The following is a 27,242-nucleotide window of genomic DNA, read 5'->3' on the forward strand; positions in this document are numbered from 1 at the left end:
TCCAAATTGTTACGATCTGGGCGTTGTTGTGCAAAATTGGATCCAGAACTCAAGTTCTCCCCAGCTCGGGATTAAGACGGTCCATAAAGGAAAATGGGAACAGACTGCAGCAGCATTGTTTTACCCTTTTACTTTTTATGCCTGTGAGCAAATCCCGCTTTTTGGAAAACTGTGTTTCTCCCAAACAAAAGCGCTACCAAAAGGGGTGGGAGGGATTACTCCCCAAAAAATACCCTACTTTCTATATTTAGTTGCCGCTCAAGTAGCATTATATCAGTCACTGTGAAGGTCTTTTGTTGGTTTGCTGACAGTTGGAAGGCTCAAGAGAGAAGGTCCACGTGAAGACGGAACACGGAACACGACAGACGCACTCAAAAGTGCTCCCCGTCAAATGATGACATCATGAGGCGATGGAAGAATCACCGAGGTGGTAAAACTCAGTGATGACATCACTCAGCCTCTCTGCAGCGAGGCCGTGCTCAGCTTTGACCAACAGTGTCGGCCAACATGGATGATTCGTCCCGAATGGCGAAAGTGTTGGGAATAGTTAGTCAGCCTACTCACTGGACAGAAGTGACGTTAAGGCAGTCAGTACTTATGGCAAAAACATCAAACGCTGGTCCAAACCTAAGTTTACGACCATGTTTGCTAGCTCACAGTGACAAACAGAACAAGAACTGTAGCCCTTCTTAGGCAGGACGACTAAAGCAAAGCGATCCGTAAAAAGATAATCACTGTTCAGTCTGCGTGTGGATCGTGAGATAACACAAACTGGGCCAGAAACCTGTGACTGATTTCCCAAAAGACCTGCTGCATGTGAGGGTCAAAAGTGGGGGGCGTTGTCCTCTCCCGACACCCGTTGGCCCAGTAGCCTCCTCCGCAGTCGCCCTCCAATGCTGGTGACAGGGCAGCGAACAGGACGGTGGCGGCACCCTGTGCAGGAGTCTGTGGAAACAAATGATGATGATAATGATGGTAATAATGATAAAGATTATAATAATAATGATAATAATAGCGCCTCGCAAGAAAGCCTCAAGTGCCGAAAAGGTTGATGCAGTCCTATAGTGTCCCCACATCTTGCCATGTGTCCGTTTGCCTTTAGACATGAGTAAATTAGCTTACTTCATCTTTTCTTCTCATAATATTTTGACTTTGACTGATTTTGATTTCCATAATATTATAATTTTTTTCCCCAAGCTAATTTTCCCAAAAATTACAACTTTATTTTATTTCGTCAGTTTCTCATAATTTTTTTCCCCAAGCTAATTTTCCCCAAAATTACAACTTTATTTTGTTTCGGCAGTTTCTCATAATTTTTTTCCCCAATTTTTATTTTCCCCAAAATTACAACTTTATTTTGTTTCGGCAGTTTCTCATAATTTTTTTCCCCAAGCTAATTTTCCCCAAAATTACAACTTTATTTTGTTTCGGCAGTTTCTCATAATTTTTTTCCCCAATTTTTATTTTCCCCAAAATTACAACTTTATTTTGTTTCGGCAGTTTCTCATAATTTTTTTCCCCAAGCTAATTTTCCCCAAAATTACAACTTTATTTTGTTTCGGCAGTTTCTCATATAATTTTTTTCCCCAAGCTAATTTTCCCCAAAATTACAACTTTATTTTGTTTCGTCAGTTTCTCATAATTTTTTTCCCCAAGCTAATTTTCCCCAAAATTACAACTTTATTTTGTTTCGGCAGTTTCTCATATAATTTTTTTCCCCAAGCTAATTTTCCCCAAAATTACAACTTTATTTTGTTTCGTCAGTTTCTCATAATTTTTTTCCCCAAGCTAATTTTCCCCAAAATTACAACTTTATTTTGTTTCGGCAGTTTCTCATATAATTTTTTTCCCCAAGCTAATTTTCCCCAAAATTACAACTTTATTTTGTTTCGGCAGTTTCTCATATAATTTTTTCCCCCAAGCTAATTTTCCCCAAAATTACAACTTTATTTTGTTTCGGCAGTTTCTCATATAATTTTTTTCCCCAAGCTAATTTTCCCCAAAATTACAACTTTATTTTGTTTCGTCAGTTTCTCATAATTTTTTTCCCCAAGCTAATTTTCCCCTAAATTACAACTTTATTTTGTTTCGGCAGTTTCTCATAATTTTTTTCCCCAAGCTAATTTTCCCCAAAATTACAACTTTATTTTGTTTCGGCAGTTTCTCATATAATTTTTTTCCCCAAGCTAATTTTCCCCAAAATTACAACTTTATTTTGTTTCGTCAGTTTCTCATAATTTTTTTCCCCAAGCTAATTTTCCCCTAAATTACAACTTTATTTTGTTTCGGCAGTTTCTCATAATTTTTTTCCCCAAGCTAATTTTCCCCAAAGTGAGTGTGAATGGTTGTTTGTCTATATGTGCCCTGTGATTGGCTGGCCACCAGTGGTAGAAAATGAATGAATGACTGAATGTCATTCAGTTCATTATTATGTCATTATAATGTCATTATATTGTGTAGTGTGAGTGTAAAGGTGACTGTAGGGATGTTATTTCATGTCCAGAGGGTGATAATAATGTTAAAAACCATATTTACAAGGTTTTATATATTCTATCTTCAAAAATATTCCAAGTATATACAATATACGGAATCCTAATTTGCAGAAATTCACTTGTCACGATCAAATCTGGAACCAATTAACCGCGATAAACGAGGGATTACTGTGAAAATAATAATAATATGACATGGCAACACCAAAGCTGGGACTTTAAGGCCTCAGGGAATTCTTGTAGGAAATTGTAGCAAAAAAATCCCATCTTCTTTGAATGCATCGTCATGATCATACACTTTCCTGCTTGACATGGAAGGTGTTGTGACAGGCGAGAAAAACAGTTTGTGCATTACAATGATGGCGTGGATGGTGTGTGTGTGTGTGTGTGTGTGTGTGTGTGCGTGCTAGCGACTGGCATGCATGCGTGTGTGTGATTAATGTGTTTGTGTATGTGGGGCAGAACCAACCCAAAGGTTGTGCTCACAGGCAAGTCCCTGTGACAATTGCAGTTTGAGCTCAAACACGCACACAAGTCCCCTTACATTAAATCCCGACAACATTAACAGCAGCCTGTGGCCGGCGCTTCAAGCTACACTAAAAAAGTGAACAGCCTCCCTCATTTTTTTAGCACTTGTCCAGTCCTCTGATGGAGGTCTCGCTATTTTACAACTATTTTCTCGTCATTTTTTTCAAACTTTTTCAGTTTCCTTGTTGAATTCTAATTATATGAACGTGCCACAGGCAAATAATAAAACAGCCACAGGCTGCAAATGAGGCTCCTGCATGAAGTTGCACTTTTTACCCATAGGAGCCCCCTGTGGTCCGTCGCATAACAAAGATGAATTTGTGATGCAGTTAAGCACACTAATTGAATTACACAGAGCAAACCGGACCCTTTCTGTTGAGGAATATGCATCTGCCTTGGAGACTTTGTGTCTGTAAATACCGTATTTTCCAAACTATAAGTCACACTTTTTTTTTCATAGGTTGGCTCTTGCTGCGACTTATACTCCTGAATGATTTATAAATGAAAAAAATATATCTCTTACTCATTAACAGTTCAATATTTAAACTGTAGACAAAGTGACACATTTTTTACAAAATGAAAATTTTTCTCTTTTTTTTATTTTTCTAAGGAATTAATAAAGTTAATAAATGTAAATTGTCCATTTTGTTACAAATGAAAACCCTAAAAATAAAATGCATAACAGTCATTTTCTGGGAGAAAAATGACTCCTACATAATATTACAAGTTTATTCTCATAAAATTGACACATTTTTTTTACAAAATGAAAATTTTTCTCTTAAAGTTTTGACCTTGACCTTTTTTTTTCAACGTCTGCAGTTTTTATTAATATCCTTGTACATTTTCTTCTCATCATCATGTTACTCGCATAATAATTTGACTTTATTCTCATATTATAATTAAGATATATTAATAAAGATAGATACAGCCTTCAAAAAAATAACACAATACTCCCTCTCTACCTCACAATATGAATTTTGGCATGTTAACTCTACCACAGCTTTTAAAAATAAATTAATTGATACTTTATTGCTGTTTTGTGCTTGGCTATGGCTGATTATTAGTAAAAAAAAATGCATATTTATGCACATTTCATGCATTTTCAAGCATAAAAATGACTATATGAACTAAAATATAAACATATGTTAATTCAGAAGAGCGCTCTAATAATGTTTAAAAAATGGAGCAAAAGTCGTAAACAGGTTTACGAGGTCTAACTACCAAAATATTTAAACAGTAGACGTTAGCTTACAAAGAACACAAAGAACACAAATAGTGCAAATAGTTAAATTTGCAGCTGAACACAGTAATCGAACCTATTCAGCCTGTTCTCTATTCTTTTATAAATGTTATAACTTGCCTTCCAAGGGGACGTAATGTCTGTTTTGGTCAAGTAGTTTGTAAAATAAATTATCCGCAAAAAATTATTTGTAATTATTTGTAATTATTTGTGGATTGAGAAATGTGTCTAGTTTGGGGAATTCATGTCCCGTATTAAAAGTCTTTGAGAAGAACAAAATGAGTCTGTGCACAGTACCGTACCCTGAATAGCAAGCGTGACGCAACACCTTGTGCCAGGCGGAGAGGAGTCCAAAGGTGGCGATAGAGATCAGTGTCCACCATGCCAGGATCCACAGCGCATGAACTCACTGGTAAACCTCCATGTCGCAGCTCCTGGTGGAGGTGGGAGCTGAATAAGAGCTGTGCCAGCTTACTTTGACAGTAAGCTCCGTGGGCTGAATAGCAGCGGCTGAGGGGTAAGAACATTGTCGCACATTTATATTGGCCTTACATTGAACTGCGTTACACAGGCTTACTGTATGTGTGAGAGCCTACTTGCTATTCAAGTCATCCAGCCGGATCTCGCCGACGCAGTGCGCAGAGGACGAAACGTTGACCACACGGGAGAAGTTACCAGATTTGCCGCTGCGTTTCAGCGTGTCAAGGAGCAGCCAGGTTAACAAGAAGTGGCCCAGATAGTTCACACTGAAGTGCACCTCAAATCCATCCTGGGTGCGACCCTCGGGAACCAGCATGACACCCGCTGCACACACAAGCGTGTGACACACACGTGTAATCATGGATTCAATCACTCAGGGGCTCTAATTAAGGGTTAGTGGTCTTCTAATTGTAACTGGCTGATTGAGAATCCAACTAAAAGAGGTCCATGATCTATTCATAGCATTAGATAAATAAAGGTGAGGTATCAAACAGTCCACCTTTAAAAGGGATTTGTGTATGTTCTTGTTGTTCATCTTGGTTGCCTAACGTATAAAAAGGAGTTAATAAAGTTAATAAATGTAAATTGTCCCTTTTGTTACAAATGAAAACCCTAAAAATAAAATGCATAACAGTCATTTTCTGGGAGAAAAATGACTCCCACATAATATTACAAGTTTATTCTCATAAAATCGACACATTTTTTACAAAATAAAAATTTTAATCTTAAATCTTAAAGTTTTGACGTTGACCTTTTCTTTCAATGTCTGCAGTTTTTATTAATAGTCTAGTACATTTTCTTATCATAATGATGTTACTCGCATAATAATTTGACTTTATTCTCATATTATAATTAAGATATATAAACAAAGATATATACAGTCTTTCCATAGTATTTTCTGCCATCCAAAAAATAACACAATACTCCCTCTCTACCTCACAATATGAATTTGGCATATTAACTCTACCCCAGCTTTTCAAAATAAATTAATTGATACATTATTGCTGTTTCGTGCTTGGCTACGGACGATTATTAGTCAAAAAAGTATGCATATTTTACGCATTGACGCAAATGACTATATAAACTAAAACATAAACATATATTAATTCAGAAGAGCGCTCTAATAATGTTAAAAAAACATAGCGAAAGTCTAACTACCAAAATGTTGCATTTAAACTGAAAACCTTGAGGAAATTGACTTGTCACGGTCGAGTCTCGAACTAATTAACCACAATAAATAAGGGATTATTGTCATAATAATAATAATAATATCACATAGCTGGGACTGTACTTCTTCAAATAATTTTTGTATCAATTTGTCCAAAAAAAAAAAAATACAGTAGAGGACAAAGGTATATATAAAGTATTAAAGTACCTTAAAACAGAGCATTACACTTTTAACACAGCTTTTTTTTTTTAGACATCCTATTTTTATTTCAAATGCTTCCAATATTTTAGTTTGCTCACAGAGATGAAAATATTCCCCAATAATCCCCCCCCGATCCTAATAGTCAATTGAACAGGCCATTTTTCTTTGGAAAAATTTCAAATAAAAAAATTCTAATCATTTTAATCATTTTGTTCTCAACTGTATATCCCAGCTTCTTTGAATGCATCATCATGATCATGATCATAAATGTCCCTGCCGGACACGCAGAATTCTTCATACGACTTGAAAACACCTGTATGCAATCTCAGTCAATATTCAATATGTGTGTATCACTCACCATTATTGACCAGGATATTGAGTGGTAAATCACGCGCCTTGAAGCTTTGGACGAACTGACGGACAGACTGCAGAGAGGCGAGGTCCAGTTTCTGGAACTCCACTAGAGAAGACACACACAATAGGACATTGTCATTATTGTTTTCGGTGTGAATACATCAAAGTGTTAATCAGCTCTTAAAGTGGCCTCTCTGATGTCTTGATCGACAGTACCGGCAGTTGTTGTACAGTATGGGCACTACAAGGTCAAAACAAGGTGTTTGTTCTGATATCTGTCATAGCGTGATATACTGTACTATTATATCCAGGGATATAGCACATAATTCCCATGCCACCCTATTTGTTTTTCTTACCCACGGGACATGATGCTGAGGTGCAATGAGAACATTTTATGTAAATGCATATAATTATTCATTCATTTATTTTCTTCCGCTTATCCTCATGAAGGTTGCAGGAGTGCTGCAGCCTATCCCAGCTGTCTTTGGTCGCATTGGACTGGTCGCCAGCCAATCACAGGACACATATAGACAAACAACCATTCACACTCACATTCATACCTATGGACAATTTGGAGTCGCCAATTAACCTAGCATGTTTTTGGAATGTGGGAGGAAACCGGAGTACCCGGAGAAAACCCAACCATGACTGCAACCATAATCATGTATTGAATGTAGTAGAGTAGAGTAGAGTTTTCCCCCTTTGCCATTTCCCCATTCTTTAAATAAAATATCTTTATACATACTTATAAATGTTTATCAACAATCCCTGGGGCTGTCATTGTTTTTTTCATCTATGAAAGCTTTCAAGCATTTTCCCCCTTGATGTACTTGTGCAAGTCAGAGATAAAGTGCATGCTTTAAACTGCTTATCTCCGGTTCATCTTCAGGTTGTTGTGTTCTTGTGGGGTCACTTTAACTAAGAGCTGTGATCTCATCCTCTTAAGAAATAACATTAAAATGTTCTGCTTTCGACAAATGGTGCATTTGCTATCATGTAAATCACCACCGTCTACAGCACTGCACTGCAACATTGCTAATTTCCTACCCAAAGGACCCTCAACAAAGCCTTACTATACTGCCATGCTGGTTCTAATCATTTTATTTATATAGTTTTGATGTTTATTAGAATGGGAGATGAAAGTATATTCTTCACCGAAGTGGTAAGGATTGCAGTGTTCATGATACCAAAACACATATATACTGTATCTTTATTTTTGTCATGCAAATTACTGTACTGTACAGTAATTGTACAGTACTGTATTTTTTATATTATGCCCACTTGTTGTGTGGCAGCCTGTTTTTTTAAGCCTGCTCACACATTTCCAAAAGACGCCATTTGCTGCATCACATTCATCAGTATTATGTTTAACACCGACCCTGCTTGCTAAATGGGTGTCTGGTTACTTAAAGCCAACTGTTTTCTTCCATGCTCTTAAAATGCACTGACTTGAATTTCTACCTTTTACTATTCGACTATTTGTTTCTCTGCCATCCAGCCAGGTCTGCTTTTCCTTATACTGGCTGATTGTTCCTTTGTTGTACTTTGTGTCTCTACGACACAGGACACTAGTTTGAGGCCCCCGCCTTGATATGAAAGTTTAATGTTAGTGCGGCCCGCGCAAGTTTGATATGGATGCTGTATGGTATCATGTACCCAGAAAAAATTATTACGTTTGATTAATGTTCATGTTAAAGGTTAAATAACTGTTAATAGTTATCCTCCCTATCCGTGTGGAAGTGGTACGTTTTTGGCTATTTAAGTTTAAAGGTAATAACTTGAAGGCTACCATTTAGGTCGCTAGCTCTCTAGTTTGCGAGTTAGCATGTGTCTCAAGACCCTGCAGTTGCGCAATATGTTGTAAATAAAAAGAGTATAAATGTGACTATAGTCGTGTTTTGTCATGTCTACAGGGCTCTAATAATGCTTTGTTCATTTTAATCTGAAAAATTACCCACCAACTATATGTGGTTTCTTGAGTTTTTATTATTTGCCGTTGTATTATTATTATTTATTTATTACTGATTGATTGATTTACTTTATTCTTGATTTATTTTTTCATCTTATTTTGTGCAGAAAAATTAAGATTAAGATATTTGAGAACAGTGGAATGTTTTATCAGAGCTTTTATTGTAGAAAATCGGAACCAAAGCACTGAAAAAGTTTGTATATTTTTCTGTCTTTAATAAATGCGGTCTTTTTTTTTGGAAAACCTGATGCGGCCCAGCCTTGCCCAGACCCTAGCTCCAGTGGCCCCCCAGGTAAATTGAGTTTGAGACCCCTGCTTTAGAGTATCTAAAGTATCTAAAGTAGCAACATGCGATTGTTTGTTTATCGGCCACTCAACTCATTTAAAAAAGAAAAGAAAAGAAAAACAAAAAAAAGAGCCCCTATATATTTTGATTTTGCTCTTTGTTGCCCTTGCTGGGAAAAGTCTGGACACCCCTGATCTTAAATCATCAAAATATGTTGTAACCGCTGCAGGTACAGTATACTGCAAAAGTACAAGAAAGAAGCGTCGGCCTTTAAAAGCATTCACATTCAAGCAACGTGCCATGTTATGGCAGCACGGCTGAAAGGGGGTCAAAGTATAATAAAAAAGCGCAAAGGACGGAAGGGGGGCAAGGAAAGGGGGTGGGGGGTTGATGGAGCTGATAGAAGAAAAGGCGGCTGTGACAGATGGAAGTGCAGTGAAGCCCGATAGCGACCTTATTGACCTGCCGTGTCGCTCACCTCCTGCTGAGTGTGTGCATCGTTGTGAGTGAAGATGGAGGGGGGGCGGGCAAAGATCTGATAGGTTGTAAGTAAACAGTATATTTTTAGTGTATGCATATTTGACTTTCACTTGTGCAGCCAAGCAAAAGCAAAAAAAAAAAATGTATAGTATACATCTCTGTGTGCTTGCCTGTCAGTGCTCTCCTGTCCTCTTCATTGGCTTCCCTTAGGACCCCTGTCAAGACAGGCCAGTCATATCTAGAGAGCCCACTGGGAGCAAAAAGACATCGATTGGACGGGTCTGTTGGTGTCAGACCTCTTTTAATACCGTCAGATCTTCTATAAGCCTCTACTTCCTGCACACTGGAGCCCAGCACACTGATTTTTTTTTTTTTTTTTTTTTTTTGCAAGAAGGAATTATTGAAACCATTAGCTGCTCTTAGAGATAAAACACTACACCCTTCTGGACTCAACTTAGTTGGGGAACAACTGGGTGAGACTAGGTTGCATCAAGTATTCCACAAAGATTTCAAGTATTAAAAAAACATAAACATAAACATAAAATATAGTGTAGAGTCACTCGGAGTGCTTCTTCTGGCTTCCCACCATGCCTTGCAGAACGTGTTTTGTAAAAAGTTGCAAAAATTATGTGTTGAGAGTTAACGTAGTACTCCCCATGGTAGTAGTTCTTATAACTGTGTTACATGTTACACGTTGTGTCATTTTTGGAATTGTGTTAGTGTTCTGTCCCTGCGAGTTTAGCTTATTGCTTCCCCAATTAAAGAGCCTTTTCCTTCATTCCTCACTGGTGAGCAGGTCAGTCTACTAATCTTGTTTACACAAGTACCTGATAACAAACAGAATAAAAGGAATGTCTAATCAAACCTAATATGTAAAAACAAATCAAATGTTTTATTGTTTGTTATTGTATTAATGTTAACTAATATTAACTACTACACCCAAAAAAAAACAAATATGGCTACTATTTGATGCAGTTTTAAACCCAAAAAAAGAACCACAAGGTAGCACAATGACATTTTATAAAAACTCGACCTGCATCCCTCCCATGGAACTACTGTTTAAAGTTTAAGCCAACACATGCACACACAGTTCAGTTGTGAAATGTCAAATATGAAAATTTGTGTCATAGTGAAAGTTATGCCTGCAATGTATCTTTTCACAAAAAGCCCTTTTTGGTGAAATTTTATTACAGTCTGCCGCGATTTCCATTTCTATCAGGAATCTCATCCACCCATCGATCATTTTCCCAGGTTGGGTTGCAGGAGGAAGCAGCCTAAGATGAGAAGCCCAGATTTCTCTCTCCGTGGCTGTTTTGTGCAGCTCCTCCCGATGGATCGAATGGATAGTAGTCTCTCTAACGTGTTCTGGGTCTTCCCCTAGGCCTCCTAAAGCCACCTCAACTGGCCCCTCTCAATGCGGAGGAGCACTTTCTCTACTCTAGGCTGGGAAAAAGCACAGCCACTTCACAGAGGAAAAAAATTGTGCTCGTCCTTTCGGTTACTACACAAAAATCTTGACCACAAGTGAGGGTAAGAAGGCCAATAAACAAATAAATATTACTATAAATATAAATATAACACCTCCACTTGGGCTGGATATCAGCCCCAACTTGGAGTTGCTCCCTGTTGTAGCCATATTTCCAATTCAACATTCCATGCTCAACATTCTGGAGCTCATTTCCGGTCAGTTGACGTCCCGCTTTTTTATGTCCAGAATGTAATTATTCATACTGAATGCAATATCAAAATCAGCCTACTAAATTATTGAAGCATGGTATTAGCATGAGCTCTGATTTGACAAATAACGTGTGTCCCAGTTACACAAAGGACACCAAAGCTGGCTTCAACGTGACTTGAACAGAATTTCAATAATAATGCTTGTTCATCAATGACTACAAAATGTTGTGCAGACATGATCAAAGCACAGTAATTCACCGTTAACTGGAGCAAGGCTCGATGATAACTATTCTCATTGCGCTCACTGACTCAGCAACTCCTAATCTTAGGTTTCTCGGTCTTGCCTCTCTTTAACTGAATAGCAGTGCTAAAATTACACATGTGATTACCTCGGAGCTATAATATTTGATGATTGCACAGAACAGCTATCTATTACGATGACCGCTAATGACCATGTCATTTTCAGTGGTGATTTTTAATGCCCATGTGGACAACCGAATGGGAGAAAACTCCTCTAGCCCGGAACACTCTGCACCATCTCAGTGTACACTTATAGCAAAGGACTCACTTCATCATTGTCTGCACAGCCCTTTACAGCTTAATGTCACCTTGACACTACCTGTACACTTGTACTCCACAAAAAAGTAAGTCCAAAAAAGTGTTTTCCTTGACATTATGTCAGGGGTCTCAAATTCAATTTACTTGGGGGCCACTGCAGCTAGGGTCTGGGCGAGGCTGGGCCGCATCAGGTTTTCCAAAAAAAAAACAAAAAACGCATTTATTAAAAACAGAAAAATGAATAAACTTTGCTTTTGTTCCGATTTTCTACAAGAAAAGCTCTGATAAAACTGTAACAGTGTTCTCAAATATCTTAATTTTTATTTTTCTACACAAAATAAGATGAAAAATAAATAAACAACTCCAGAATAAAGAAAATCAATCAATCAGTAATTAATAAATATAATAATAATAATAATAAAACACCAAATAATAAAAACTTAAGAAACCACATACAGTTGGTGGGTAGACAAATTATTTTTTTCAGATTAAAATGAACAAAGCATTATTAGAGCCCTGTAGACATGACAAAACACGACTATAGTCACATTTATACTCTTTTTATTTACAACATATTGCGCAACTGCAGGGTCTTGAGACACATGCTAACTCGCAAACTAGAGAGCTAGCGACCTAAACGGTAGCCTTCAAGTTATTTCCTTTAAACTTGAATAGCCAAAAATTTACCACTTCCACACGGATAGGGAGGATAACTATTAACAGTTATTTAACCTTTAACATGAACATTAATCAAACGTAATAATTTTTTCTGGGTACATGATACCATACAGCATCTATATCAAACTCTATATCAAAGATTAAACTTTCATATCAAGGCGGGGGCCTCAAACTAGTGTCCTGCGGGCCACATTTGGCCCGCGGGTCGCGTGTTTGAGACCCCTGGATGGTGGTTACGCCCCATTCAAAAATGATTTGATGAACTGTGATAAAATCTCACGTTCAAATTGAAATGCAAATGGATTTTTTACCCCCCCAAATATATTTGTAAATGGCAAAGTATAACCATTGCTTTTGCAGATGACTTCAGCATTTGATATGATAATGCTGATGTCTGTTGGAGATAAACTCATCAATGCGTGTGCATCAGTGTCTCACATCCACTGATGGATTGGATTTTTTTTTCGCCGATAAGACGGAATTTAATCACAACCGGCTGCAGTTATCTTCTACAGACAGCAATGTGAATTTATGGTGGATTTCTGCAATGGACTTAAGAAAAGTGAACAAAATGAAACATTTTAATTAATTATTAAATTTCCTAATGAAAAATTAAGGTGACCGGAGGGTGTGTTCCAACTATAGGGGAGTGCTGGAAAGAAGGGTACAAAACATTTGTTAAACCTCAGCGACAGGGGGTGCAATGTGGTTTTCGTCCTAGTCTTGGAAGATTGGACCAGCTACACACACTTGCATGGGTACTGGAGGATCTTGTGGACTTGGAAAAGGCATTCACGGTGTGCTGTGGGTGGTTCCCAGGGAGTATGGGGTGCGTGGCACGCTATTAAGTTGCCATTGCCAGCAGTCGTGACTGTTCTATTGATCATTTTCATAGATCGAATTTGTAGGCACAGCCCAAAATTTTGAGGGTGTCCTGTGTTTTTGCTAGGATCTCATTTCTGCTATTTACGGATGTGGTTCAGGTTTTGACTCGGAGACTCGGTACTCGGAGAGTACCGGGTTCATGACACGTCACTATGCGCCATCCCTTCCTCGTACAAACAAAGTAGTAGCATGGTTTGCATTGCCAACAGGTTAAGGCTGCCCTTCTGTTGATTATTTTCATGGATAGAATTTCTAAGGAGTTGGGGGTGTCCAGTGTAGGGGGCCTTAGGATCTTATCTCTGCTATTCGCGGATGATGTGACGTGGTCCTGATGGTATCATCAAGCTGTATCGTTCAGCGTTTACTGGGATGTTTTGCAGCTGAGTGTGAAGCTTCTGGGATGAAATGGTTCTCAGGTCTTGCCCCAGGTGGAGGAGTTCAAGTAACTCGGGATCTTGTTAACGATTGAAGGAAGGCTGGAGCGTGAGAGCGAGAAGCAAATCCGTGCAGCGACTGCAGTATTGCAGACTCTCCAGCGAACCTACCATGCGCATTTTTGTCGGAGGATTGTCGGAGGAAGCTTAAGTACCCGGAGAAAAGGTACAGGGAGAACATGCAAATTCCACACAGAGAGGCCCAAACGGAGATTCAAATCTATTGACTGTGAAGGCAACATGCTAATCAGCGATTCACTGTGCTGCCTTTTTTTTTTTTAAACTTATCTGTTTAACTGATCTTGCTTCAATTTGCTTTGTTAGCACACATTTGACCCAGGTTACCATGGATATATGGATCTACCCTGAACAACCGGTAATTAATATGATAGTTGCCTTCCACCGAAGCCGTTCCTCGCTTTCATCTTGTTGCACTTGTCAAGTGTCTTGTTTTGGCACAAGATGCAATGCACGGAAATAGGATAACTGTGGATTGCACCTGGTTTTGAAATGCACCTCGTGTCCCGGTTGTGGCGACAGTAAATATGATTACGCTGGATTACACTTAAATCTGATATTACAATGCAGTGCTGGTAAACACATCACATGGCTTACTAAAAGAAGATTTTACATTAAACACACACGTCAAGGCTGATGTGATGAACAATAGCACACCTGCTGGGATTGCAATATAATTTGATATAAACACTGTCAGAAATGTGCATACTTAGCCATACATGCATGTCTTTTACTGCATAATTTATACAAATACAGGAGGGGCAGGCACAATGAATTAACTCCTCTGAGACCTTTAAAGGCCCAGACAAGAAAGTAAATAGTCTCACTTAGAGATGTCTGATAAACAACAGTGTGATAGTCAAGAATATTGGGTCTGGGCATCACGCCAGCATTCACTCCTCCACTGGCTGTTATTATTCTGTTGATGTAGCAGACAAGGGGAGGCGGGCTGCATGACGGTCAACACTGCACTAACGCGGTGCAATGACAGTCTCCTAAATCAAGACTGCTACACATTATGTGCTGTCCTTTATTTGCAATTATACGTCTGTGAGTAAAACAGATGTTTCATTAAGAATTCTACTTTCGCAAAGAAACCCAAAGTCGCACACAATCCATCTCGATCCTGTTACAGCTTCTTTGATTGGAATCCTCTGCCATGAAGCTAAGCAGGTAGTGTTTTCCTGAGGGTGAGCAACCACAACTTTTGTTAGCTGTTTAGCTTACTGTGTAGTAGTAGCAAATAATAGCCGGTGAAGCAATATCCAGATGGTTGGAACATCTTCTTCTTTGTCTTTCCCTTCAGGGGTCGCCACAGCAAATCAATCTCCTCTCAAATTAACTACCCTCATGTCCTCCTTCACTACATCCATAAACCTTCTCTTTGGTCTTCCTCTACGCCAGGGGTCTCAAACACGCGGCCCGCGGGCCAAATGTGGCCCGCAGGACACTATTTTGAGGCCCCCGCCTTGATATGAAAGTTTAATGTTAGTGCGGCCCGCGCAAGTTTTGATATGGATGCTGTATGGTATCATGTACCCAGAAAAAATTATTACGTTTGATTAATGTTCATGTTAAAGGTTAAATAACTGTTAATAGTTATCCTCCCTATCCGTGTGGAAGTGGTAAATTTTTGGCTATTTAAGTTTAAAGGAAATAACTTGAAGGCTACCGTTTAGGTCGCTAGCTCTCTAGTTTGCGAGTTAGCATGTGTCTCAAGACCCTGCAGTTGCGCAATATGTTGTAAATAAAAAAAGTATAAATGTGACTATAGTCGTGTTTTGTCATGTCTACAGGGCTCTAATTATGCTTTGTTAATTTTAATCTGAAAAAAATAATTTGTCTACCCACCAACTATATGTGGTTTCTTAAGTTTTTATTATTTGCCGTTTTATTGTTATTATTATATTTATTTATTTATTACTGATTGATTGATTTTCTTTATTCTTGATTTGTTTATTTATTGTTCATCTTATTTTGTGTAGAAAAATAAAAAGTAAGATATTTGAGAACAGTAAATCAAAACCAAAGCAAAGTTTATTCATTTTTCTGTTTTTAATAAATGCGTTTTTTTTTTTTTTTTTTGGAAAACCTGATGCGGCCCAGTCTCGTCCAGACCCTAGCTCCAGTGGCCCCCAAGTAAATTGAGTTTGAGACCCCTGCTCTACGCCTCCTACCTGGCAGCTCTAAACGCAGCATCCTTCTACCAATATATTCAATCTCTCCTCTGGACATGTCCGAACCATCTCAGTCTGGCCTCTCTGACTTTATCTCCAAGGCCTCTAACATGTAATGTCCCTCTGATGTACTCCTTCCTGATCCTATCCATCCTGGTCACTGCCTGGTCACAGATGGTTGGAACGTCTATCACTTATATTGTACATGTTACTCTGAAACCGCTCATACTGTATTTATATCATATTCATGAAATATTTCCTCGCCATTTCATTTTCGTATACATGTTCGACATTTTCTCTTGAAGCTGTCTGTTCAGATTGTCTTGATTTATCGTGATCTGTATCCTTGCATGCGACTTTTATTAAGTTGTCCCCCTCATTATTTTCAAACAACAGCAAAGACAGATTTTCATTGAGCAAAGATTCTTGCTGTGTTAGTGCAAAGCTGCATTTTTGCATTGAGATATTCATTTGTTTCACACACACACACACACACACACACACGCATTTCCTTACTTCACATTTTTAATCCAAGCTTTTGGTTTCAGGCAGAACGTGCTACTTTCAAGTGCAGCGTGACTAAAGTCAGTGGACAGACAGAGCTGCCTGTGGCAAACATGCATAAACACCTTGTATCTGTGTCTACCCTGTATCTGGATGTGTCTGAATAATTAAAACTAAAATGCTTCACAGCTCATCTTTTTTTTTTTTTTAAATACAAACCCACAGAGAACATTAAGTCGAAAAGACAAAGCAACACTAAATGGGATCAAATGGAGCATTTGATTGTCAAAGTCATTCAAAGTCCATATACCATTTACAGCTAATGCCAAACCTACACCAGCAAAATGTATAAAAGATGTACGCACGATGATGTACGGAGTGTACACTGTGCAAACTGAAAAAAACCTAATTGCAAGTAAGTGCAGCCGGTCCGCATTACAAAAACCCAATCAGTTTTTCCCACCCAAAAAAAACAATGTAAATCCAATTAATCCATTCCAGACACACAAATATATTAACATAGAGAATAATTACAGTTTTATAGTAGACCACTTTATAAGACAAAATAAAGCGTTGTGTCAAACAATAATCACACAACAAAGGAGATAAAAGTCTCCCAATTCAAAAATAACCACAATCCATTTTACAAAGCGACCATGTCACTTGTTTGGGTACTGGATTCCACGGACTATTCATTCATTCATTCATTCATTTTCTACCGCTTTTCCTCACAAGGGTCGCAGGGGTGCTGGAGCCTATCCCAGCTGTCTTCGGGCGTGAGACGGGGGAACACCCTGGACTGGTCGCCAGCCAATCACAGGGCACATATGTATAGACCAGGGGTCAGCAACCTGCGGCTCCAGATCCGCATGTGGCTCTTCAGCCTCTTTATTGTGGCTCCCTTTGCGATGCTTGAATATTTTTAACACCCGAGTGGGGAAAATGCACGTCTTTTGTAATGAGTTTTAAAAAATCCAACTTTGTCTGAGACCATGAATGCATCCTGAGTGAGTTCTGACTGCTATCCAGTTCAGTACATGAAGAAAAACAAGTAATACTTACCTACAAATCTAAAAAATAAATTCGAGATAATTTAAAAACAGCGGCATGGGAACTTGTTTTTACGTTTACAGTAGTTTACACATACATTTATGTAAGTTTATCTCCAAAACTAGCAAGAGTACTCCAACTCGTCTTTTCTTATCTGAACTACTTTGATACCCCCAAATTCCCTCCAATGTTGTTTTAAACATACTATATGTTTTGCGGCTCCAGGCTATTTTTCTTCAGTGAGCATTGGGTAAAATGGCTCTTTTCATAGTAAAGGTTGCCGACCCCTGGTATAGACAAACAACCATTCACACTCACATTCATATCTATGGACAATTTGGAGTCGCCAATTAACCTAGCATGTTTTTGGAATGTGGGAGGAAACTGGAGTACCCGGAGAAAACCCACGCATGCACGGGGAGAACATGCAAACTCCACACAGAGATGGCCGAGGGTGGAATTGAACCCTGGTCTGATTCCACGGACTAGTTTGTTTTAATTCGTTTTCGATAACCCAGATTTGTTAGTTGAAAAGTAGTATTAGGTTCATTAAAATAATTAACAAATGTGAATAGATGAGAATGCTACTGATCACGTTAACACAACATCAGAAACGCAGAATTTTAGCTGGACGTTATGAAGTAATTTTAACACTCATACTCACTTTTGGCCTGTGAATCCGAAAAAGAACCAAAGCTATACAAGTAAGAGACCGCATGGAGAGGAAGGATCAGAGTTTTATCTGATTTATTTAATCAAGACCAGTATATTTGGTGAAAATACTAGGAAGCGTGCCAAAGGGCGTTTGGACAGGGATGTTAAGCGTCCTGCCTCACATACTAATGAGAATCCATTACCAGCTCATTCAACCACAAACATACACACATTCTCATTCAGTGCACAAGCATCTGGCAGCAATCACCCCCTTGTCCCTAATGCCTCAGTGCCTGCCAATTACAAAAGAAGTGATCAATCCCGCCGCAGACTCGTTCAGGGAAATCGACTTGAATGACACCAGGCGACACGGCTGCTGTCCCTGAGCTTGACAGCCAATCACACATAAGTCGGACCGCGGCCAGATTCGACTTCAGCTGGTATTATTGCGGTGCCAGCAAACCCAACTTGGTTCTTGCGTGTTTTTTTGCGTATCAAAGTCAATCATAGCATTTAGTCATTTGGAATTGGACTGGCATTAGAAAAGATACAATTATATTTGGATGCTAAAGATTTTTGGACGGTAGATATAACACATATCACATCCATTACATCTATCAACAACCAAGCCCATTACCTCATTACAACAGTCGTTGCTCCTACATGGTCAACGTTGCTTCTTTTGAAATTATATATTTATATGTGGATCACTATTACCTTTGAATACAATTATTTTGGATTACTATGGAGGAGGACAAGCTTTCTGTCGTCTCAACAGCCATAAAAGTCTAAAAAGTAATAACACTTCTTCCTGAGTAACTCTGAAAGCAGAAAAAAATCACCACCAGAGTAACATATGAAAACAGCCGACCGAAATTATGAACATGTCCGAAGTTTGGAATGGCTACCACTACAGAAACATCGGTAAAGCAATTTAAAAACAACAACACCAAAAAAGTCCGAAAAAATTAGCATAACTGACTTGTAGTCTGAGGGTGTTTTTTAATAAGCCTGTGGCACATTTTAAAAATCTTATTTAAGAAGAAAAAATAACGTTGTTATATCATGAGGAATAATGCTATGAGATTAAAGTCCAAATTTAGTGGGAATAAAGTCATAATGATGAGAAAAATTACAAGAAGAAAGTTGAAATAGTCTGAAAATACAATAAACTTGTAATATGGTGAAAAATAATATTGTTTTAATAGAATAATAATTGTAATATTGTGATTTAAAAAACGAAATTGGGGAAAATTAGGTTTTGGGAAAATGCTATAATAATATTGTGGTAATAAAGTCAAAATATTACAAAAGGAAAATTACAAAGATGATCTGAGAAGAAAGTTAAAATATTTGGAAAATTAAAACAACAAATGTATCACTAAATATCTGATTATTGTCACCAATACCGATATCAAATGATACCGAAATAGGCAGCTGCTCAAAACAAAAGTGGGAAATCCCAGTGTGTAATGAAAAAACATAATCAGTGAAGCATTAAGTCATAAACATGGAAAAATGGTGGGCTTTTTTTTGGGTGTGAATGAGATGTGTGTCTGTGGAAAAATAAAAATAGAATATGTAGAATTTGTGTGTCGATTCAGTTTTGGACACCACTAGTGTCACCACAGCAAAACACTCACAAAATTAATATAATAATAATAATAATACATATTATTCGGTGACACTGTGTATTTGAGTCATCTATTCCACATGTTAAATTTCCCATCCATATTGTTTTTGCCTGCTTTCCAAAATCTGTCCAAGCCCCCCGCCCCCTCTCGTATGCTCCTTGCGCACGTTGGTTAAGACTCCTATCATTATGCAATCATCACAGAAACTCTATGTTCTTACACCCGCAAACAGCCAAATCAAAGCACTGATAAGAAAGGCTGCCTTAAGTGTTTGTGTTTCTATTCACAGACACGCTTGCACGCTCACCTTTAGCCTCGTTGTACTCTTCGTGGATCCTTCTGATGGCTGCCAGACCCTTCTGCTCATCCCTGGAACCTGGGAAGAGAACAAGGATACAAACACGTTAATACCGTGTTAGAAAAGATGTTTTAGTTTTCCTCAAAGTTCTGCAAAAAAAAAATGGATGGCAATTAAATACTACAGTACTTATTTGACAAACACTATGATTTGCTGACTGTATGTTTATTATGTTGACATGCTGTCTACAGCAGTGGTTCTGAACAAGTGGGTCGGGACCCAAAAGTGGGTAAGGATCTATTCTGGGTGGAGACATCGGGTCAAAAATTCCTTTAAAACATGTAATATACATGTCATGTGTGACTTTAAGTGAAATATCCCATTTTTTAGTCTTTTTTAAATGTCATTTCAATGTATGCATTGTTTGTAGGCAGTAAGCTATTATGTTCTTCCTCGTTTTCTTGATAAAATGCGTTTCTTAATTCCTCTAAAATACACTTTGTTCACGTTATGTGCATTAATGTTTAAAAAGATGACAATGAATTTCAGAAAACAAAAAAATACCAGGAATTAAATAAATACGGGTAAATAATAACAACAAAAATGACTTAAATAAAATGTAAAAAATACCCAAAATAAATATTACTTAAATACAATAAGTAATAATAATTACAAAATAAATTAGAATGACTTCATTAAACATACAAGTAATGATGAAGTAAATCTAAAAAGGACTTATTTATGAAAATAAATAAAAATGACTGAAATAAGTTATAAGTCATAAAATAAATTAACAATACTGTAAGTGTGAGTAATAATGAATGAAAACCTTAAAACGCCTTCAATTAAAGTGTAAAAAATGACTTAAATAAAATGTAAAAAATACCCAAAATAAATATTACTTAAATACAATAAGTAATAATAATTAAAAAAATAAATTAAAATGACTTCATTAAACATACAAGTAATGATGAAATAAATCTAAAAAGGACTTATTTTTGAAAATAAATAAAAATGACTGAAATAAGTTATGTCATAAAATAAAATAAATTAACAATACTAAGTGTGAGTAATAATGAATTAAAATCCCCGGTCCCACGGTCATGAAAAAAAAACAAAGCATTTCTATGCACTTCACCAATGAATCAGTTCATCAGTTTGGTGCCAATTGCCGGTTCATTATGATTTGCATTATCCTATTTTTTTCCTCTCAATACATTACACATTCATTTTTCTCTTCTTAACATGCACAGATGCCCTGGTCAAAGACACACTCCGTGACTGTCATTTAAAGATAGTCTCTGCATACAAATGATGCATGCATCTTTAAAAGAGAGGAGAATATCAAAGAGACACAAGAGGCTGTTTTTGAAAAGAACCGTCACATAATATGATGTCTCTTTCAGTTTGTTGTTCATGGCACAAGCAGTGTCATTGTTGGGTTCTTTGCACCTCGTCACCAAGTCATTTGTTTATTGTTTATTCTATTCAATTGAAAAACCCACAATCCAGCATCCTTTTCCACAATTCCAAGTAAACGTATGAAGTGATACAAACCAATAACTAGCACATGCCTTGTCATTTACTCTTTGCATAGACGCACAAACACTCACAGACATGCTAATCTTGGATTATCACGCAGGCCTTTTCAAGGACACAGCATCATTTGGCCCATTGCACTGTTGCTCAGGCTGGGCTAAAGGAAGCACTTCCTCAGGGTGGTGCTTCGCTAAAGTCACACACATTCTCTGATATTTCAGCCATTATCAAACAAAAGTGACTGAGAACTCCTCTAAATTACCCCTGTTAGCAAAAATGCAGTGTCCTCCAGAACAGTGAGTCAGATTGGGTAGGATAGGTTTTGCCTGTGTAGACTGCATTTAGAGGTGAAAACAACATGAAAACCAGAGAACTGTCTGTAAGTGGAAAAACAAGAACAGTGCATCAGGGAGAAGGTGGAAAGTCAATCATAACCACTGCACAAAAGTTGGCCAAGGCCACTACAATAAACATCAGCAGTTGATGACAGAAACATTATAAGAGCTGTATATTTGCGGTTATCTAATGAATACTGTAATACTGTAATAATTTTCATGACTTTCTGAATAAGGTACAGTAGTAAAAAATGCAGATTTTAGCAAATATTTTGTCACTCAAAGATAAAAATGTCAAAATGGACAGAAATACAAATAAAGGCATTCAAAAGATGCATTCAAGACATTATGATGCAATGTAGTATTTTAGAGTGGTTATATCAAACCATTCAAAGTTGTTAGAGGTTTTTTTTTTACAAGGCTTCATAGTCGAAATAGATGTATCCCAATTAAAGCATTGTGAGCTAGCTCAAATTAACATGTTTTCTCCTGTTATAATGCACAGAAAATGGAAAAAAATACTGCAACTCCCCTTTAACTACAAAAATATCCCATTTAAAATATTGAATCCTAGACAGGAAGAGTAAATTGCATACTGAGTACAACAAATTCATACATGCTGGTATGCCTCTCACCCCCCCGACAGTTCACCAGGCACCCCCCGGGCCGAACCGCCCCACTATTTGAGAAGCACTGCTATATAGTAACATCTTTTCCTGTCGAAGTTAGACATTTTCTCTAAAAGCCGACTGTTCAGATTGCATTGATTTGTCCTTGTATGCAACTTTTATTCATCTGCACTTCTTATTATTCTCAAAAACTCATCTCATTTAATTTTGAAGCCAGCAGAAAATTTTGCCTTGACACTTGCACTGTATCGCTCCGCAGAATTGCATGCCGAAACGAAGCACCTTATATGTGGCTGACTCACTGATTAATTGGATTTACATTATTTCTTATGCGAAAAGTATTTATTATGAAAAGGCACATTACTACCTAACAGGGCTGCAACTAAGCATTATTTTCTCAGTTGATTAATCTGAAACTTGTTGTTTTGATCGATTGTGTATTCGGTTAGGCCCTTGACAGAACAAATCAATATGAACCAAACAGTTTGGGTTTGGTCCACAGAAAGAAAGATAACAGGTCTGCGTTCATACATTACAAAATGTAATTAAATGAAAAAATATTGAGAGAAAATATTTACATTTGTAAAAAAAAATCTAACAAAAAAATGATTAATCAAATAACTGCATCAACTGTATAATAACTGTATCAATGAATCATTGATTCATTATTGCAGCTCTACTACCATTACTCAATTTCCCAACCAAAATATGCCAATAGTTCTGGAGCTTTGACAAACACAAGAACCCTAAAACTTTAACAATTGAGATATAAAAGTGTTCCTCCTCTGACATGAAGGTATAATCCCTAAAAGTTCTATGTGAAAGCACTGACTGGAAAGTGACAACGACACTCCAACTCACAGGGACTAAGAGCCCTCTCAAAGACACGGAGTAAAAACTGAAGATTATATTTCTCGTAAAGGGAGAGGATTTACGGTGTGGTTGTTGCATTAAACTGCATTAGCGTTGCCTAATAAATCCACAAGTGAAAGGCTGTTACACATCCTGAGCTTGATGTTGTGTGTCCTTACTTGATGTGCACAGACAGTCATTTCTCATTGCTGGAATGGATTGGCTCATTATGACAAATGGATGTGCATATTTGCCCAAGTCAATGTGTACTCTTCTTGTTAAATGAGAAAGCAACGCATCCTACTTGGTACCTGATTGTTCTCTGTTGCTCTCTACAGAATTGTAATAAGTCAGACTTCCGATTTTCTATCTATGTCATGAACAACAAACACAGGTGCATTTTATTGATGGTATTTTGAATGCACAGCGATGCGGCGACAAGATCCTGAAGCCCATTACTGTGCCATTCATCCACGACCATCACCTCATGCAGCATGATAAGGCATGGTGGCCCCATGTTGCAAAGATCTGTACACAATTCCTGGAAGCTGAAATCCTCCCAATTGTAGCATGGTCACCCAATTAACATGTTTGGTATGCTCTGGATCAGAGTATACATTATTTGAGGCAAATGGTGGTCACATGAGATTTCTGACTCCCTTTGCTCAGTTTGCTTGATTTTCTGAAACGGTCCCTAATATTGTGAGAAAATGCAAATATTGTTTTGTGAACGGTGTTACATGTATGGTGAATATTAGATCATGTGACTTTCTGTGGATACACACCTGCCCATCACTCATCTCGGTACATGCTGATAAATGAATTCCTACAACAAAACTTGGCATTTTATTTGCTAATTATTTGCTCGTTTTGGACAATTCTACACCGGGAACAGAGTTCTCCTCCAGCGTAAATGTGCCCCAGTGCACAAAGCATGCTCGGATGGGTTTTGTGTGCAAGAACATGACCTTGCACAAGACTTGACCTCAACCCCATCAAACACATTTGAGATGAATGAGAACAGAGGTTGTGTGCCAGCAGGCCCTCATTGGGCCAGTGACGTCTGACCTCACAAATGCGGTCACTGGTTGCCACAGACATAAGCCAACGTCTTGGATGTGTGCATCGGCCAATGTGTACGTCAAGGACTGTTTGTGTGACAAGTGGGAAGGGTGAAATAGTGTTGCTTTAGAACACGCTCAGTGTCACTTGTGTGTAATTCCTTCTTCACATGCACATCTTTCCTCTTTTGTGTTCATTATACAAGCCGTTCCATTTCTGTTTATTATTTCAAAATATTCTGCTACCCAGCACACCTGAAATATGGAGCAACTGAGAAGAAACACCCACATCACCATCAAGATTCTCATCTCATTAAAGCAGTGGTCTCAAACACACGGCCCGCGGGCCAAATGTGGCCCGTAGGACACTAGTTTGAGGCCCCCACCTTGATATAAAAGTTTAATGTTAGATGCTGTATGGTATCATGTACCCAGAAACAATTATTACGTTTGATTAATGTTCATGTTAAAAGTTAAATAACTGTTAATAGTTATCCTCCCTATCCGTGTGGAAGTGGTAAGTTTTTGGCTATTTAAGTTTAAAGGAAATAACTTGCAGGCTACCGTTTAGGTCGCTAGCTCTCTAGTTTGCGAGTTAGCATGTGTCTCAAGACCCTGCAGTTGCGCAATATGTTGTAAATAAAGAGCATAAATGTGACAATAGTGGTGTTTTGTCATGTCTACAGGGCTCTAATAATGCTTTGTTAATCTGAAAAAATAATTTTCTCAAGTTTTTATTTGCCGTTTTATTATTATTACTATATTTATTTATTACTGATTGATTGATTATCTTTATTCTTGATTTGTTTATTTATTTTTCATATTATTTTGTGCAGAAAAATAAAAATTTTGTTTTTTCTGTTTTTAATAAATGCGGTTTTTTTTGTTTTTTTTGGAAAACCTGATGCGGCCCAGCCTTGCCCAGACCCTAGCTCCAGTGGCCCCAAGGTAAATTGAGTTTGAGACCCCTGCATTAAAGGATACAAGGACACAAGGATGGTTCTAAGGAACCAGCTTTAATCCCCACTGAAATGTCTGAGATGTTCTGCTGAAGTCTCATTTATGTTCCACTCCATCTCCAAGGATACCCTGACACTGACTTTGCGGAAAACGCGTATTGAATGACTAAAGCTACAATGCACTTGCTTCTGTTTTGAATCTCGTGTACTGAATAAAGAGTTTAGAATGAACCTTGAAGCCAAATTTTGAGGATCAACAAAACCGCAGCCCTTTGCCTTGCACTTTGGAGTCGGAAAGGACCTGCATGATCCAGCTCAATATTATGTGTATGCTGCTGGCATGTCAATTTTAGGCATAGGCAGGTTTGTCTTGTGTCAAAAAAAAACTAAGAGACTAATTCTCAGGGCACTGAATCAGTCACAACTGGACAGTTCAGGTTGTCTTAGAAGATCAAATCTGTGACAGCTGTAGATTGACTAGATAGGACAGCTCCAGTCTGAGGAGTTGGTGCAGGATCCAAAGTATTTATCCCCAAAAGGTAAAGGCATGCCACAACAAGAACAGTTTTACTCATTTGTGGTGCGAAACGACCTAAATGATTTGGGATAAAAATGACAGCTTTCACACGGGTCATTGCCTTTTAGGAATGGAGGGATCTTGTTTGTGTTCTTTGAGAATGAATGACAGCCTGTTGAAAGCAACCTGGGACCCACCGAAGCTGGCAAGCTAATAATGATGAGTGCCGGTGTTTAGCACTTCCTAATGGAGACAGGAGGGAATACTGTTAAAAAAGACACAAGCTCAAGTACATTTGTGTGTCAGATAGGAGATCACAAAATGTATACCAGACAGTTTGCACTTTGTGAGAGTAGAACATTTCTACTTAGATCTGGTAATGCAAATTTCGCAAAAAAAAAAAAATTACAAAGATCAATGCCACAGTTTTCACATTAATTGGGTTTCTGTCTTGTCAAAATTCTGTCCTAGTTGTCGTATGCCAAACTTTTCCTTTTCCCTAATCGTGTAAAAAAAAAAAGTTGTGTTTTGTCAAAATTTTGCCTCAATTTTCATATGCCCCGGTTTTTGTATGATTTGGTTTTCCTCAAAAATCTACGCTAAAATATTTCCCTGGTTTTCTTAAGATTTATTTTTTTATTATCACCAATATTTTAGCCTCGATTTTCGTATGCCCCTCTTTCTGTCAAATATTTTCATCAGAATTGTATTTAAATTGTTGTACATGTTTTTATATGATTTAGTTTTGTGAAAAATGTTTGCCTAAATTTTATCACAGTTTTCGTATGATTTGGTATTCCTAACAGAGAAATCCTAACAAAAATGGTGCTGTAATTTTGCCTCCAAATCCAAAGCATCCAAAGACCAAAGCAATTTTTTTTTAATGCCAAATCATACAAAAAAAGAGACAAAATTTGGACAATTATTTTTCACCAAAACAAAACCATATAAAAATGGTACATAGGAAAACACATGTCAAAATTTTTTTTCACAATTTTTGGATGAAAACTGATGCAAACAAAAACCAATATTGGTGATCATTTTTGACAAAAAAAACGCATTTTATGAAAACTGAGGCAACATTTTGGCGATTTTTTGACAAAAAAACAAATAATGCGAATACTGGGCATACTACAGGAAAAAATTACCTAGTTTTTTGTATGTTTTATGTTTCTTCCAACTTGACACTAGATTAGCGACGATAAAAATGAATTTGTCAAATGAATTCATCGAGCCTGCGTTCATGATAGGAAGGTTACAAAGTCCAAATGAAGCGCACTAATCGGCATCCGCTAGCAGACGACAGTTACTGGCAAAGTAGAAGAAATGAGAAATGACACAAAATGCCACTCCAACCGCGCCTCGCCACTTTAACATTACTCCTTTGAGTGCAACACAACCTCGGGATTTGTGAGGGAGACATACCTCTCAACATTTGCATTTGAAAATAAGGGACATTTGTACATAAATAAAGGGAAGTGAGGGAAAATTCTGGTCTTACAGTCTTTTCAACAGCAACAGTTTCTTGAATTCCCCGAGGTCCACACCACAGAACAATAAACAGTGACTCACTTTTCTAAAAGATGAT

At 37.7% G+C, this 27,242-nt stretch overlaps 1 protein-coding gene across 1 annotated transcript in view; it reads right to left on the reverse strand.

The window, feature by feature from the left end:
• The window catches only part of LOC131135892 (polyprenol dehydrogenase-like), a 77,668-nt gene that overhangs the window by 48,914 nt on the left and 1,512 nt on the right, over positions 1–27,242 (reverse strand). The window contains exons 3-7 of the mRNA XM_078795382.1: positions 19,772–19,840; positions 6,465–6,566; positions 4,854–5,061; positions 4,560–4,767; positions 773–945 (exon numbers count right to left, since the gene is read on the reverse strand). Of these exons, the coding sequence (XP_078651508.1) occupies positions 773–945; positions 4,560–4,767; positions 4,854–5,061; positions 6,465–6,566; positions 19,772–19,840 (760 nt within the window). The remainder of the gene's footprint in view (positions 1–772; positions 946–4,559; positions 4,768–4,853; positions 5,062–6,464; positions 6,567–19,771; positions 19,841–27,242) is intronic.

This window comes from Doryrhamphus excisus, linkage group LG12 (genome assembly GCF_037039965.1).
Source record: "Doryrhamphus excisus strain RoL-2023G ecotype Guam linkage group LG12, RoL_Dexc_Guam_v1.1, whole genome shotgun sequence".
NCBI classification, from domain to species: domain Eukaryota; kingdom Metazoa; phylum Chordata; class Actinopteri; order Syngnathiformes; family Syngnathidae; genus Doryrhamphus; species Doryrhamphus excisus.